Source organism: Siphateles boraxobius, unplaced genomic scaffold (assembly GCF_051911475.1).
Source record: "Siphateles boraxobius isolate OS27281-9 unplaced genomic scaffold, OSU_SipBor_1 86, whole genome shotgun sequence".
Classification (NCBI taxonomy): Eukaryota; Metazoa; Chordata; class Actinopteri; order Cypriniformes; family Leuciscidae; genus Siphateles; species Siphateles boraxobius.
The window spans coordinates 9,542,519-9,560,000 of NW_027509215.1; the positions used below are offsets into that span (position 1 = coordinate 9,542,519).

The window sequence follows — 17,482 nt, forward strand, 5'->3', positions numbered from 1 at the left end:
CTGCGCTGTGGTTTTTGTCTTCAAGACTGGGCGTTTCCTTCTGTTAACATCACGTGAATCTCAAGATTCATGTGCAGGTCATATTTCACTCCAAAATGAAAATACAGAATATTTTTCATAAAGCAACTGATTTTTTTTCTGTAGTATTTCCCTCACATACTCAGTAATGCAAAAAAACAAAAAACAAAACATGCATCGTATATATATATATTTATATATATATATATATATATATATAAGTGCTGTCAAATCGATTAATCACATCTAATCAAAGGTTTGTTTATATAATATATATATATATTTATGTATATGTGTGTTTGTACACACCCAAATATGTATGCATATACAGTATATATAAATATATATGTGTATATATACACACACAGACACGCACAAAAACATATATATAATATACGTAAACTGTAGGCTATATAAATATAATAATGTATATACAACACACATGATATATAAACAAAAATATTGATGTTAGATATGATTAAGCGCAGTAGCTCGATATATATATATATATATATTTATTTATCTACTCCCCAACACTGATGCTTTGGTTTTGTGAACGTTAAGGGAACATTCCATTATATCTTTAAACATTTTGGGAAAGGTTACTTTTGAATGTTCCGTGAACATTCTAAAACCAGTAGTTACATTTAAAAATGTTCGAGGAACTTCCAACTGAAACATTTCAGAAAAGAACACTCCATGAATGAATGTTTTTGTGCTGATGTTTTCTGAACATTATTGAAGTCCAGAGATAAAGCTGCTATATTCCTGTCCGGGTAGAACACTATCAGAGGTGTGTGTGATATTTACAAGTCTCACTTTCCCACAACATGACTGGATTCTGGAACATAAAATAACAAACAAGTACACTCATGTGGAAAGTGTGTAAGACTCATAGATTAGCAAACACCTCAACAGCACTAATTATTTGATTTTATATGCATATTCTTTTAAATTTGGTTTAATTGATTTTTTAAAGTGCGTAGGTTCATTATATACACATCATACACACCTCAATGTCTCTTTTTGAATTCTCATGAATGCTGGTCTTGGAGGTTCGCTGTGAAGTGTGAACACACATGCACACACAACTCTATTTGTAATAATCAACATTTTCAAATTAGAAATAAAATGCTTAAATTGTGAATACTACCATGTTGCGTCAATTTTGCATCATGTACACATTAAATTACTTAGGCCTACCAGAGAATCACTTCCCCTTTTTCCTGCGTTCCTGAACAAAACAATGCATTATGGGTAAAATCAAGTCTTTTTATACTTCAGGTCTCGCAAATAATTGAAGGAAAATCTGTAATCTGACAGCAATATGAAAGCATTTTTGTTGTTTAAAAAAAAATACCGCACTTCTGTTATAAGAAATAATCATGACAATTATTCATGAGATTTTTGTGTATGTTTCAGTAAAAATTTTTAGAACAGAAATATGTTCTAAGTTCTAAGAACGTTTTTTTTTTCTTGGTTATGCGAATGTTAAGGGAACATCTAATTTTATCATTTTGCAATTGCAATCATGGGAACGTTACTTTTGAATGTTCTCTTAACGTTTTGAAACAAGTAGGAAGTAATAGACCTTATGTAGCCACGCCCCTTTTCAGCGCTGAGCTCGTTGTCTTTTGACTTCCGGTCTGTATTTTCACAGCGATCTTGCGTAGTTATGAATGAACGGCTCGTTTAATTAATTTCAAAGGCCCATTTGTTAAGACACATGCTTTACAATGCTTATGATAAACATTACAATGCTCATGATAACTTTCGTTAACTCTACAATAAGTAAATCAACTCCACCAGCTAATTACTCCTGGCCAGCGATGCCATAGAGATATACAGAGCGAACGCAAAAACGGAAGTTCAAAGACAATATTCTAAAGATGGCGGCGCCCTCGTTTCTCTGGTGCATAAGGTCTATAGCATTTTTAAAAAATAATTCCCAAAAAAAGTTCCATGAACAATGTATAAATAATATATTTTCTGTTTACGTTTTTGAACATTATTAAAAACGAGATAATTTTTAACGAACTATTAAAGTTACAGGAAGACTTTTTGTTCATAACTTTGAAAGAACCTTTCCAGAATGTTAGCCTATAGTTCTGAGAACGTTCCCTTTTAGCTGGGTGTGGTTTGTGAAAGGGTGTGTGTGTGTGTGTGTGTGTGTGTGTGTTTCCACTGCAGGAAGCCTGTGAGGGCTGATAAGAGCCGCTTTCTCTCGGGTCACTCGACAGGGCGTGTGTGTGTGTGTGTGTGTGTCTCTCCACTGCATCAACAAGCATCAAACAGTGGGAGAGCAGGACTAAAACCTGTTCACACACCAAAGACCATAACTATAATACAAATATAGCTGCACGCATCAGCACAGAAGCAGAATGACCAACTGCAAAAACCAGTTAAGACATTTTTAAGCAAAACTGTTGAAAGCCCCAAAATACAATCACTTGTCAAATGTGACATAATTGCTTATTACTTTTGACCAATAGGGGGCGCTAACATCAAATTGATCTGACTCAGAGTTGAGTGACAAAACCACAAAGATTGGTGTAAATATGTCAACCTCAGATGCAGTGCGGCATCATGCCATCAAATTCGTCGATGTGCTATATAAAAATGGTTATGTATCTGACTCTAATTTGAGGAGTTTGAAAAAGTATGGCTTTTAAAGAGTAAAAGAGTTTTTAAGAGCAAAATTGGTCGTGACCCAAGGATTCGGTTTCATTATAATTGTTATGTTGCACGCATATAATTGCATAATGACCAGTCTCGTGACTGTTCAGAAACTGTTCAGTTTCTTGCTGACATGGACTGGAGATGATCTCATTCAATTTTCATGAAAATCAGACCAACTGTCTAGTAGAAGTTGGAAAAGTAGTTGTTTTTTTTGTGGGAAATTCAAAATGCATTTTAGTTATGTTTTCGCTCATTTATTTTGTAAATATTTTCCCTTAAAAAGTACATCTGAAATTTTGACATTAGCTGTCATTATATATGACAATGTCAATTAAACACACACACACACACACACACACACACACACACACACACACACACACACACACACACACACACACACACACACACACACACACACACACACAAACCATAATTTTTTTTTTTTTTTTTACTTTAAATAGAAGATGGTCAGGTTTGCTGTCATGGATTTCTGGGTAATTTTTCAGCAGGTTTCTTCTCCCGTATCGAGGCTTCGAAGCGTGTGTCGAATAATCCGGGATGATTTCTGTGAAGCGTGTATCGAGGCTTGTGTCGGTGACGTATGTGGTGACGTTTGAAGCCTCGCGAGCCGCCTGTACCACGTGACTGCTTCAGGAAGTGGTTCGCGGTTTGGCGGTCTATTTGAAATATAAGGGCCAGCAAAATGCAATGGATTCCACCTCACATTTTGTGGACTTGGGACTTTGCGAGTTTGTTAGCGATCTATTCAAGCTTCTTTTTTTTGCGATGTCATTATAATTACACTGCACGTTTTACATTTATTGTCCACTTGATGGCAAAATAGAGCAAATGAAGCACCATGAAGCTTCGGTACATGAGTGAACCAATTGGATGGAACGCTTCAATGCTTTATGAAGCTTCGTCTCGCCATCACTACCGGTTTAGGTGGCTAGCCAGGTATGTTTTAGCGTAGTTTGTGCCAACCCTGGGTTTTAGGTACTATGAAAGTGGTTTGGCTTTTAGCAGTGTTCATCGCCATAGTAACCTACGCTCCACGGCTAACCTGGTCCGGGTCAGGTTATGTTCCAGGTAAGAGGTTGCAAACTGAACTTGGACCAATCAGCTGTGAGCAATAAAGTCACTCCACCTGTTTCTACTCCAAATTAAAGGTCACTACATAGCAAATGATTTTTAAAGACAAAATCGTCTGGCTTTTAGTAATGCTTATTTAGAATAATAATTTTGTATGATATTATTTATGTAATTATTAATCGATCGCATGTACAATTTTAGTTTATCAATTATTTCTATGCACAGTTTAAATTAATAAATATATAAAGGTAATATAAATAGTCAAGTCGTCACCTTTATTTATATAGCGCTTTTCACAATACAAATTGTTTCAAACCAGCTTATAAACAGCAGAGATAACAGGAAAGTAAAGTTGTAATAGTATTGTTAAATTCAAAATTAAAGTTGCAGTAGGGAGTTTTGAGAAAATATTGACTTAGCCTGAAAATTTGAACAAGCACAACTTACAGGTACAACCCCCTTGCTCTCTGCTGCGCTACAGCCCTCCCTCCACAGCTCCTCCCCCACAGCTCCTCCCTCCACAGCTCCTCCCTCCACAGCTCCTCCCCCACAGCTCCTCCCCCGCAGCTCCTCCCCCACAGCTCCTCCCCCGCAGCTCCTCCCTCCACAGCTCCTCCCCCGCAGCTCCTCCCTCCACAGCTCCTCCCCCGCAGCTCCTCCCTCGCAGCTCCTCCCTCCACAGCTCCTCCCCCACAGCTCCTCCCCCACAGCTCCTCCCCCGCAGCTCCTCCCTCCACAGCTCCTCCCCCGCAGCTCCTCCCTCCACAGCTCCTCCCCCGCAGCTCCTCCCCCACAGCTCCTCCCCCGCAGCTCCTCCCTCCACAGCTCCTCCCCCGCAGCTCCTCCCTCCACAGCTCCTCCCCCGCAGCTCCTCCCCCGCAGCTCCTCCCCCACAGCTCCTCCCCCCACAGCTCCTCCCTCCACAGCTCCTCCCCCGCAGCTCCTCCCTCCACAGCTCCTCCCTCCACAGCTCCTACCTCCACAGCTCCTCCCCCGCAGCTCCTCCCCCGCTCCTCCCCCACAGCTCCTCCCCCGCAGCTCCTCCCCCGCAGCTCCTCCCTCCACAGCTCCTCTCCCACAGCTCCTCCCCCGCAGCTCCTCCCTCCACAGCTCCTCCCCCGCAGCTCCTCCCCCACAGCTCCTCCCCCACAGCTCCTCCCTCCACAGCTCCTCCCCCACAGCTCCTCCCTCCACAGCTCCTCCCCCGCAGCTCCTCCCCCACAGCGGAGCCTGCCGTGAACGCGCAGGCTAGTAAGCAGGACCACCGATGACGGCGGATTATAAACAGTTATGGAACATTCACTAATAGGGACGAAACATCAACAATATGCTTTACATTGACTATGGCCTGCCCATACTTTGACTACAAACTTGGTCCTCAAATCATTATGTATTTTGCAATACATATAACTTTATAACGTTGCACTCTTTCTATAAGTTATAAATAGCTAGTAAGATAACTTTAAAGGATTAGTTCACTTTAAAAAAAAGTTTTGCTGATAATTTACTCACCCCCATGTCATCCAAGATGTCCATGTCTTTCTTTCTTCAGTCGAAAAGAAATTAAGGTTTTTGATAAAAACATTCCAGGCTTTTTCTCCATATAATGGACTTCAATGAGACACAAACGTTTCAAGGACCAAATGACAGTTTCAGCGCAGCTTCAAAGGGCTTTAAACGATACCCGACGATGAATAAGTGTCTTATCTTACGAAACGATCGGTCATTTCAAAAATAAATAAAAAACTTTAAGTTTTATAAGGACAAATGCTCGCCTTGCTCTGTTCTGTGATGCGTGTTCGTGACTCTCCTGTTTGAACTCGTTCATCAAAATGAACAAATCTTTTTTCGAGTCATTTCGTTCGTTGAATGAACGAAATGACTCAGAAAAAGACTCGTTCAAAATGAACAAATCTTTTTTCGAGTGATTTCGTTCGTTGAATGAACGAAATGACTCGAAAAAAGATTCGTTCATTTGGATGAACGAGTTCGAACAGGAGAGTCACGAACGACGGTACGCGCTCGCGCTGTGCAAGAGAGGGGTGATCAGCGGGTACACGAGCGTGATTGACAATGCTAAGACATTCCTCCTGGCTCTGATTGGTTGTTTCTGACCGGGAGCGGTGTATTTCTGCAAATGGCTATAGGACCACTAGGAGGAGCCAGAGGAGCTTTATTTTTTTCACAGATTATCTGTCTGGTATTCTACTGTCAGGACATAATGACAGTTTTAACAAATATTTGTTTACAAAAGCTACCTACTGGAGCTTTAAATGTTAAATGTCCCCAACTAAGCAAGCCAAAAGCCAATGGTGAATAAAGGCGAAAAAAGACGACAAATATGCTTTAGAATCAACAGATTAAGCTATAAAATGACTACATGTGAGCTTAAATCTTCAATTCTCTCTATACCTTTATCAACTGTATAAACTAACTTCACAACTTTTACTTGCACTGATATAGCAAGACTTTTGAATATTTTTCAATCTCGTAATATCCTGCAGAAGAGAGAAGTGAATGGTGCTGCTATTCTTGCGAGAAATTAATCTCAGTTTCACTCTTTCTCAGCGTGTGATTGGCTGTTCGCTACTGATGTCTCACCTAAACTCCTAAACTCAGGATCAAAGCCTGAGTTGACAGAGAAAGTTGATGATCAGCATCATGGTACCAACAAAAGCTGGTTGGATTGGTTTGGTTTTGTCAACTCGAAACGAATCCTGTAACCCTGAGTTTGTTCAACTACCATCATGGTACAGGCCCCAGGTCATCACTGCACGAAAAGAAACACTACACAAAAAACACAAGCATGAAAAATAAAATGATGACCAAAAAAACAACATGAAAAACAAATGGACAAAAGAGTTGTTCACATGTTTAAAACTTTCTATGTCAGGTTTCAAAATATTAAACAGATAATAATATAAAAATTATGTAAAAAAATACAAATATATATATTAAGTGGTTATTCTATCAGTTGTATATTATGTACATAAATGTTGTTACTGTTTTATTTACCCGTACATGTATCCAGCATGTCATTTGATTTTTCCCAGAAGACACTAAACGTGTTTTTTGTAATGAGAAACAGACGCATCAAGAGAAAAACATAATGTCAATCTTATTTCAATGCAAAATCAAAAAAACAATGTAAAGAAACGTGTTTTCCATATTGGCTTTATTTGTAGTTTTTATCTTTACATCATTACCAGCTAATGATCTGTGCAAACACACAGGACGGTTACACACACTATCGTACACATGCACTGAGTCTCATGAGAGAAGAGTTTGGAAATGACGCATAAAGTACAGCAAGAGCTTTCAAAAATATATACAGTCAAACACACTCACACACACGGGTTATTGAGCGTAGATCATAGACACACACACTAGAGCTTTACAGTATCTGACAAACTCTCAGACAAAACACACACATGCAGCCCCAAAAATAAAACTCTTATTACTGCAGAGACATATAATACATGATTATGCTTTAAAACATATTGTACAGTATACTATAAAAAGACTCGCCCGATGAGAAATGAGAACACAAGGACCGAATTTGATAGAATTAATGTTTCACTTTTCAAATAAGGTCATTTTATTCTAAATCCAAATTGAATGTTTTAGGTTCAATAAAAACGTACTGAAAGAAAAACACACATTTACATGAATGCACTTATAATGGAGGACTATGGAGCGTTGCATAAAGATCAACATTAAAATACAGTTTTGAAAGTTTTGCCACAAGACTTGAAAACATTACATGAGCTGATGTGTGTTAAAATAAATTCACTCAACCTCGTCTGTAAAGTTCCAGTACATTTTCTATTTTATTTTAAGTTACTGTAAAGTTGTTGTTTTTTGTTTTGTTTTGGCTCAATTTTTTTTATGCTGTACATTTTCACTTCTACTGAACCGGAACATTCCCTCAAGAGATTGATTATATATATTTGTATATATAAATGTCTGTTCTGAACCAGATAATCATGATTATGAGATTCAGCAAATCCCAAATTAGCCTTTAAAACAACAAAAAGACATAAAATATAAAAAAGTTTTCATAGACATCCATAAAATTACATAGATAAAAGATGACAATAAATAACTTTTCCTTGAAATGGAATATAGCTTGAAAAAAACAACAGAATTATCTAAAAGCATGAATATTTCCTAAGCATCCTTAAAATAAGATGCATTTATGTTCTTAAATCTTGAATCAAATATTTTCATACTTAACTGGGAATAATAATAATAATAGCTTAAAATAAGAAAGAAATCTATTTGCAAAAAAACTACTAAATTTTAAATATATAAAGTCGTAATAGACATCCATAAAGTTATGAGGATGTTCCTATTCCTTGAACAGAATATGGACTTTTCTTAATAATGTTTTTAATAAACTTATTTTATTAATAATAATAATAATAGCTTAAAATAAGAAAAAACATATTTGCAAAAAATCTATACTAAATTATAAATATATTAAGTCATAATAGACATCCATAAAATTACGAGGATGTTCCTATTCCTTGAACAGAATATGGATTTTTCTTAATAATGTTTTTAATAAACCTATTTTTATTATTAACAATTATAATAATAATAATAGCTTAAAATAAGAAATAAAGAATTTGCCAGTAGATTAAGTAATACAAATTTTTCTTTTTAAAAAGTCTTAATATAAACCCAATTTCAATTCTCAAGCAAATGTCTTGATTTAAAGATGTTTAGGCATTTTACTTGAAAACTGACAAAAATATTGATTAAATGAATGATTTTCTGCAGTATTGATCAGGATAGAGTGAATTCACCATGTTTTAATGATGACGATCTAAAACAGTATAACAGACCAAAATATGATCTATAGTAAAATTCATCTGTCTTATGAATAAATACAGAGAAAGAAATATAGAAAAGGACTGATAAATCATGACTTGATTGACGCGTGACGTAGATCTGGTGTGGCTTCAGTTCACAGCTGGATGATGTTTTTAAACATCTTTTTTCAGCATATTTTTACTATATTCCATTCTGAAAAATCTCTGACGTCCACAAAATAAAGATATATCATGTTTTACATGCGATCACAGGGAAAAGTTCATATTGCATAATGACAAAAGCTCCATGCTGGATGCACGGATTTCGGGATTGCCGACACGTTGTTCGGATGAGGAACGGACAGATTGTGTTCATGGAATGACTGAAGAAGTGCATTATGGGTCGTCCAACACTTGCAATGCAAAATGACGAGATGTTTTTCCCGGGAGTCGATGCTGGTGAGATGGACGGGTTCACAAACACACACACACACACTGGGTTTTCTGAGAGATAACGTCGCTCCTCAGGGGAACCGATTGAGACGTGGAACCCAAGCAGAAGAGGAACACGTTTTTCTGTTTACTGGATCTTCCTCAGAACAGCAGAAAACATCCTGAAGATCGGTTCAGCAGTCGAGATCAGATCACGTCACAGCAGGAGCTCTCATCAGTTACTGCACACACACACACACACACACACAAACAGACTGAAGTTAGGAAAAAACATGGGCTGCATTGCAATTCTACGATGTACATACAAGTACATAATTTTAAACAGTGAGTATGTAGTAAGAACAGTATCTGTGATCATGTTAAAAAATGCATCTTGGCAAAAGGCAAACTATTCCTGATTGTAAGTTTGAATTTATTCCTGGATGTAAACGTTCATCGATCTAGAATTATTTAATGATTGGGTAAAATGTTATTGGCATTAACATTTCTTAAAATCCTTAAATTTTGTAACTTCTTAGTGACTTTCATATTGTATTTTTTAAATTATCTATATATTATATATATATATACAAATATTACAGTAGAGGAAAAGGGTGCATATTATAGGCCAAAAATAACAGAATGAACAGATGCATATTTCAGAAACCGCACACCATCCAGACATGCACATGATGTGGCAAACTTTACTCAGTATGCTTCACTTTACCCAGCATACTTCACTTTACCCAGCATACTTCACTTTACCCAGCATACTTCACTTTACTCAGCATGCTTCACTTTACCCAGCATACTTCACTTTACCCAGCATACTTCACTTACTCAGCATACTTCACTTTACCCAGCATGCTTCACTTACTCAGCATGCTTCACTTTACTCAGCATACTTCACTTTACCCCGCATGCTTCACTTTACCCAGCATGCTTCACTTTACCCAGCATACTTCACTTACTCAGCATGCTTCACTTTACCCAGCATACTTCACTTTACCCAGCATACTTCACTTACTCAGCATACTTCACTTTACCCAGCATGCTTCACTTACTCAGCATGCTTCACTTTACTCAGCATACTTCACTTTACCCAGCATGCTTCACTTTACCCAGCATGCTTCACTTTACCCAGCATACTTCACTTTACCCAGCATACTTCACTTTACCCAGCATACTTCACTTTACCCAGCATGCTTCACTTTACCCAGCATACTTCACTTTACCCAGCATACTTCACTTTACCCAGCATACTTCACTTTACCCAGCATACTTCACTTTACCCAGCATACTTCACTTACTCAGCATGCTTCACTTTACCCAGCATACTTCACTTACTCAGCATGCTTCACTTTACCCAGCATACTTCACTTTACCCAGCATACTTCACTTTACCCAGCATGCTTCACTTTACCCAGCATGCTTCACTTTACCCAGCATACTTCACTTTACCCAGCATACTTCACTTACTCAGCATACTTCACTTTACCCAGCATACTTCACTTTACCCAGCATACTTCACTTACTCAGCATGCTTCACTTTACCCAGCATACTTCACTTTACCCAGCATACTTCACTTACTCAGCATACTTCACTTTACCCAGCATACTTCACTTTACCCAGCATACTTCACTTACTCAGCATGCTTCACTTTACCCAGCATACTTCACTTTACCCAGCATACTTCACTTACTCAGCATGCTTCACTTTACCCAGCATACTTCACTTTACCCAGCATACTTCACTTACTCAGCATACTTCACTTTACCCAGCATACTTCACTTTACCCAGCATACTTCACTTTACTCAGCATGCTTCACTTTACCCAGCATGCTTCACTTTACCCAGAATACTTCACTTTACTCAGCATACTTCACTTACTCAGCATGCTTCAGTTTACTCAGCATACTTCATTTTACCCAGCATGCTTCACTTTACTCAGCATACTTCACTTTACTCAGCATACTTCACTTACTCAGCATGCTTCACTTACTCAGCATGCTTCACTTACTCAGCATGCTTCACTTTAAGATGCAATAACTCTAATCTTGCATTCAGATTTTGAGATTTCTCTATAAGCATGCCCTTGGACTGTTTGCACACAGCCACATTTCACGACGCGCACACAGACAGACAGACAGACAGACAGACAGACACACAAACACACACACACACACACGCACACACGAACACACACACACACACACACACACACACACACACACACACACAGGCGCACACACACACACACACACAGGCGCACACACACACACACACACACAAACACACACACACACACACACACACACACACACAGACCCACATACAGGCACGTGCACACACACGCACGCACGACCGACCGACCGACAGACAGACACACACACACACACACAAACAGACACACACACAGACACACACACAGACACACAAACGCACACACACGTGAGATGAGATGTGGAAATAGCTGAAGCTGAACGAGACGCTCGTCCTTAACAGCGGCTGCAGGCGTCATGAAACGAGCTCAGAGCAATGTTGTTTATATGTGGTGTTTTTAATATGCTTTAAGACAAAGTATATTAACACACAGACACACACACACACACACACACACACACCACCGAGAGACAGATTTGCTTTAAGACAAATCATGTGTAAATTTATAAGTCGACAGCATTGCTGAGTATTTTCTCCTTAAAACTGCAGTGAACCAAAGACAGTCTCAAAAACATGGTTTGAAATCGCTGGTGTTTCTGACGTCACAAACTACCTTGTAACCAATCATTTACATTTATTCATTTAGCTGACGCTTTTATCCAAAGCAACTTACAATTGCTATATATGTCAGAGATCGCACGCCTCTGGAGCAACTAGGGGTTAAGTGTCTTGCTCAGGGACACGTTGGTGTCTCACAGTGGATTCAAACCCGGTTCTCTCACACCAAAGGCATGTGTCTTATCCACTGCGGCATCACCACCCCAATCAGATCAACATGTGATCGTCAACGAGTGGATCTCTGAGCTGAGTGAGTGAGTGGAGGCGGGGCTCATTTGCATATTCATACAGCTTTAAGTGCTTTAGTCTGAACCCCACACACACACACACACACTTACTGTGTCGCTTTCCCCATCGGACACAGTCTGAGGCTCTGAGCCGTAATGCAGAGACGAGTACATCCAGCTCCTCTCCTCTGGAGGCTTCACACACACACACACACACACACACACCACAGAGAGACAGCATGAAACAGAGAGACAGAGAGAAACACATGCTGTGACTACACTTAGTGAGAAGAATAAACGACAGAGAACAGTAAATGCACATTGAACACAAGCTATCGCACTGCTTTTACAGTATGCAACACGTATACAGTGAGCAGAATGCACATTTTCTGTATGCATGCAATATTTGAATGACCAATAACATCTCATAATGACACTAAACATTTAACTAAAACTAAAGCCATAAAATAATAATTTTGTTACTTGCAAAAAAATAAATATTAACTTTAATAATGCTTATTCATTAAGTATAACAAAATAAATGTAAACGTATCACATTTTCAATTAAGTTTAACTTCATGAAGTAAAATAAAGAAATATAAAAATATAAAATAAAATTTTAAAAAGCCACATAAATCAATAAATATGACAAACAAAATAAATATAAAATTAAAAACATTCAAAATATTATTAAAACTATAATATCATCTCAATCAGTGTTATTTTAGTATCGAGTTCCCTTTCGTTGTCACTCCGAGTTACGTCGGATGACGACGAATGGGGTTTCGCTTAGAAAGCCTATCAACTTCGAGTATTACAAAACGAGCCAATGGCAAAGAAATGCCATGGGTCTGCGGAATTTGCATAGCGTATCTCCGCCCTACCTCGTGGGTATAAAAGGAAGACGCCGGCAACATGCAGATATGTTTTCGCTTCGGAGCCAAGTTAATCCTTCGATCCACAAGCCATCTCTGAACTGTCAGCTTTACAGACGAGCGAGATTCTCTGGTGTTGGTGTGACGGCGATCTCCCGGCGAGTGAGCGCTTCCTGCTTATCTGTGCAGTGGTTTGCCAGTGAGTGTGTTTCTCCACGGCGCTTCAACACTCTCAGAGTTTCTTTTCTCTCACAAAAGAGCTCGCTCGTCTTTTTAAAGTCGGCTCGCCCGTGCATTTCTGGTTGCAGTTGACTCATTTCCGATTTTGATGGGCACATTCTCTGCTCTGCGTGCTTGGGCTTGATCACGCTAGAGCAGCGTTTGTGGATGACTCACGTTCTCCCCGCGGGAACGTGACCATCGCGTCATTACGGTCGAGACTCAGTGATCTCGAGAGTCCCCTCATCCAAACCCCGATCTAACACTCTCCACATGAGGTGCTACTTCGGCTGGTGGCCAGGGTGACCTGAGGGTGTTGGTGTCGAACAAAGGCGCCGACTATCCGTCCGTGCCCCACGCCCCCCTCTTCATTGACGCAACCCGTGAAAGATCACGGGACGCCCGTGGGCCTGTCTTCGAGTTCGGACCCCCGCGGGTTTCCTTTGACGTTCCAGAATCGGATCTGTTGTCCATCGCAGCATCACAGGGCGGGCTAGAATCTTCAGGAAGTGAAGATTTGACAGTGCTGCCACTTTCGGGTGTGCATATGGCATTTGTCGAGTCAGATCCTGAGATGACAGCCATGATTTCCCGGGCCGCCGCGAGCGTCGGACTAGAGTGGAACCTTCCGCCCTGTCCTGTGCGCTCGCTGCTGCACGATTGGTTTTTGGGTGTGGCCGCTGACCCTGTCGGTGTCCACTCCAATATCTTTCTTCCCGGATGTGCATCAGGAGATCTCGAAATCCTCGAAGACCTTGTCTTCCAGTGATCCCTCGTTGAACTTCTCCGCCCTTCCTCCCCTCCACGGGGCCGCTGCCCATGGGTACACTGGGGTCCCCCGGTTGAACGCTCTGTTGTGGTACTAAAATAACTGTGTCCTCAGAGTGCTTCTTCTCGGCGCAATCCTAAGCACCCGTCCGAGGCCTGTAGTTTTTCGTCTACACTTGTGGCGAAATCCTATAGTGCCCAGGACATGCAGCCGCCTCACTGCATGCCATGGCCATTCTGCTGGTCTACCTGTCCCAGGGGCTCATGGACATGCAGGAGATTAGGACTGAACAAGGGCTCTTCATCGAGCTGCGCGTCGCCACTGACCTTGCTCACCGAGCAACGAGAGTGGCCGCACGCTCCCTGGGTCAGGTGATGTTCACCATTCAAGCCTCTGGCTTAACCTGTCCGAGGTGCAGGATGGCCGGCGGACCCGTCTGCTCGACACCCTCATATCCTAGGTCGGCCCTTAGGCGGTGCGGTTGTGGGCTGTACAACAGTTCTCAACCGCCAATGAGCAGACTGAGGCATATTCTGTCCCGACGGCCCCGCCGTCCGCTCAGATTCCTCAGTCTGCCCACCGCCGAAGGCGCCCCCCCGCGGCTCCCACCCCGCCCGTTCACCCGGGCTGGCTCTGGAGGCCGCAGGGGGACGCCACAGCCCTCTTCTGCCCCGCCCCCCGCTAAATGCCGGGACAAGCGGCGCTCCTGAGACGGGCTGCTCAGGGATGATGGTCACTTCTCAGGAGATGGTAGCAGGACCACTCCTTCCCCCGGGGGAGAATCCTTTGTTTTCCACTTCCTGCTGCTCACCCCCTGGTGGGCAGCACCCTAATGTGGTTAAAGAAGTGACATGTTCATCCCTGAGCACACAGAGTTCTCGGATGACACGGTGCGCCGCCTCCGAGCCGTGCACCCCTCGTCCCCCTCTGTCCCAGACGTAGATGATAGCACGCGCCGTCCCCGGACCGTGCCGCTCTCATCCCCTTCTGTCGCCAGCCCCCTGGCAGAGCAGACCCCCCTGGAACGTTCGTCCTTCCCTGGTCTCCTCTGTCAGGTCGTGGTCAATGACTATGCCCCGACACTGGGCCACTATGCCGTCCACGTCCGGGACAGTCATTCCGCCTCGCTGCTCCACCGACGGGAAGTCTGTGGTTCGCATGACCCCCCTGGTACAGTTCTTGGGAGCCTGGCTAGAGCTTCCCAACCTGTCCCGCTGGGTCGCACGAACGGTCAGGCTCAGCTACGCGATTCAGTCTCCTCCCCGCTTCAGGGGAGTCCGCTCCACTTTGGTCGGTGGCAATGCCCCTATCATGAGAGCGGAGGGTGCGATCGAGACTGTCCCTCCAGCCGAAATGAGGTCCGGCTTCTACAGCCCGTAGTTCATTGTCCCGAAGAAAACCGGTGGGTTACGGCCAATCCTGGACCTGCGCGTGCTGAACCGCTCCTTTCACAGGCTGCCGTTCAAGATGTTCACTGCCAAGCGTATTTTCAAATGTGTACGGCCCCAGGATTGGTTTGCAGCGATCGACCTGAAGGACGCCTACTTTCATGTCTCCATTCTCCCTCGACACAGACCGTTCCTGCGGTTTGCTTTCGAGGGGCAGGCATATCAGTACGCGGTTCTCCCATTCGGGTTGGCCCTGTCTCCTCGCGTCTTCACGACGGTCGTCCAGGCAGCCCTTGTTCCCCTTCGGGAACACGGGGTTCGCATACTGAACTATCTCGACGACTGGCTGATCCTAGCTCACTCTCGAGATCAGGTTTGCGAACACAGGGATCTAGTGCTCCGGCACCTAGCCCGTCTGGGCCTTCGGGTCAACTGGGAGTAGAGCAAACTCTGCCCCATGCAGAGGATCTCTTTTCTCGGTATGGAAATCCACTCGGTCGCCATGTCCGCGCAGCTTATGAGCGAGCGCGCGCGCGCAGTCACTGCTGACTTGCCTGAGACAGTTCGAGGGCAAGAGTGTGGTTCCACTGAAATTATTTCAGAGGCTCCTGGGGCATATGGCATCTGCAGCCGCGGCAACTCTTCATATGAGACCGCTTCAGCTTTGGCTACCGACCGAGTCCCGAGGTGGGCATGGCAACACGGCACCCTCCTAGTACCAGTTACGCCGACCTGCCGTCAGACCTTCACCCCGTGGGCGGACCTCAGTTTTCTACGGACCGGAGTGCCCTTGGAACGAGCTTTGCGGCATGTTGTTGTAACGACAGATGCCTCCTCCACGGGCTGGGGCGCCATGTGCAATGGACGTGCTGCTGCAGGTTCCTGGACAGGACCCTTCCGCCTATGGCACATCAATTGCCTCGAGTTGCTGGCTGTACGTTTTGCTCTGCGCCACTTCCGGGCCGTGCTCAAGGGCCAACACGTACTAGTCCGATCAGACAATACCGCGACTGTAGCGTACATCAACCGCCAAGGTGGTCTGCGCTCCCGCCGTATGTCGCAACTCGCCCGCCACCTCCTCTTATGGAGTCAGAATCATCTGAGGTCGCTTCATGCCATTTATATCCCCGGAGCTCGGAACTGTGTAGCCAACGAGCTCTCACGGTTGCGGCTCCTCCAGGGGGAATGGCGGCTCCATCCTCGGTCGGTTCAGCTGATTTGGGACCAGTTCGGGGACGCACAGATAGGTCTGTTTGCCTCTCACGACTCGACCCATTGCGCCCAGTTTTATTCCCTGACCGAGGGCACGCTCGGCACGGATGCTCTGGCGCACAGCTGGCCGCAGGGCCGCAAGTATGCGTTTCCCCCAGTAAGCCTTCTTGCGCAGGGTCGAGGACGAGGAGCAGGTCATTCTGGTTGCGCCTTACTGGCCCAACCGGACCTGGTTCTCCGAACTAGTACTCCTCGCGACAGCACCTCCCTGGCCGATCCCTCTGAGGAAGGACCTCCTTTCTCAGGGACGGGGCACCCTATGGCACCCGTCCCGATCTTTGGAACCTCCACGTGTGACTCCTGGATGGGACGAGGCAGGTTTGAGTACCCTACCACCAGCGGTGGTGGCTACCATCACTTCCGCTAGAGCTTCATCCACGAGACACCTCTACGCATTGAAGTGGAACCTCTTCGTCAACTGGTGCTCTTCTCGCCAAGAAGACCCCTGGAGATGTTCGATCAGCGTCGTGCTTTCCTTCCTACAAGATGGGTTGGAGCGAAGGCTGTCTCCCTCCACCCTAAAAGTCTATGTCGTCCTGAAACACATGCGCTATACGCCATTGCTGCACAACATGACTTTGTTGAAGGTAAGTCTTTGGGGAGGCACGACCTGATCGTCAGGTTCCTGAGAGGAGCGAGGACACTGAATCCTCCTCGCCCTCCTCTCGTTCCCTCTTGGGACTACTCAGTGGTGTTAACTGCCCTGCAGAGTACTCCCTTTGAGCCTCTGCAATCAGTGGAGCTTAAGTTCCTGTCAATGAAGACAGCGCTCCTGGTTGCACTGGCCTCCATCAAGAGGGTAGGGGACCTAAACGCATTCTCCGTTGACGAAGCGTGCCTGGAATTCGGGCCGGCTTACTCTCACGTGATCCTGAGACCCCGGCCTGGGTCCGCGCCTATGTGTTTCAG

General features: G+C 43.6%; 1 protein-coding gene across 11 annotated transcripts in view; it reads right to left on the reverse strand.

The window, feature by feature from the left end:
* Positions 1-8,448: 8,448 nt before the first annotated feature.
* pip5k1cb (phosphatidylinositol-4-phosphate 5-kinase, type I, gamma b) overlaps positions 8,449-17,482 on the reverse strand; it is an 80,221-nt gene continuing 71,187 nt past the window's right edge. For 8 of the 11 annotated variants that reach the window (XM_077222126.1, XM_077222129.1, XM_077222127.1 and 5 more), the window contains 2 exons: positions 12,162-12,245; positions 8,449-9,283 (listed from right to left, as the gene is read on the reverse strand). In XM_077222126.1, the coding sequence (XP_077078241.1) occupies positions 9,281-9,283; positions 12,162-12,245 (87 nt within the window). In that variant the 3' untranslated portion in view covers positions 8,449-9,280. The remainder of the gene's footprint in view (positions 9,284-12,161; positions 12,246-17,482) is intronic. The other 3 variants (XM_077222134.1, XM_077222133.1, XM_077222132.1) reach the window with 1 other exon arrangement.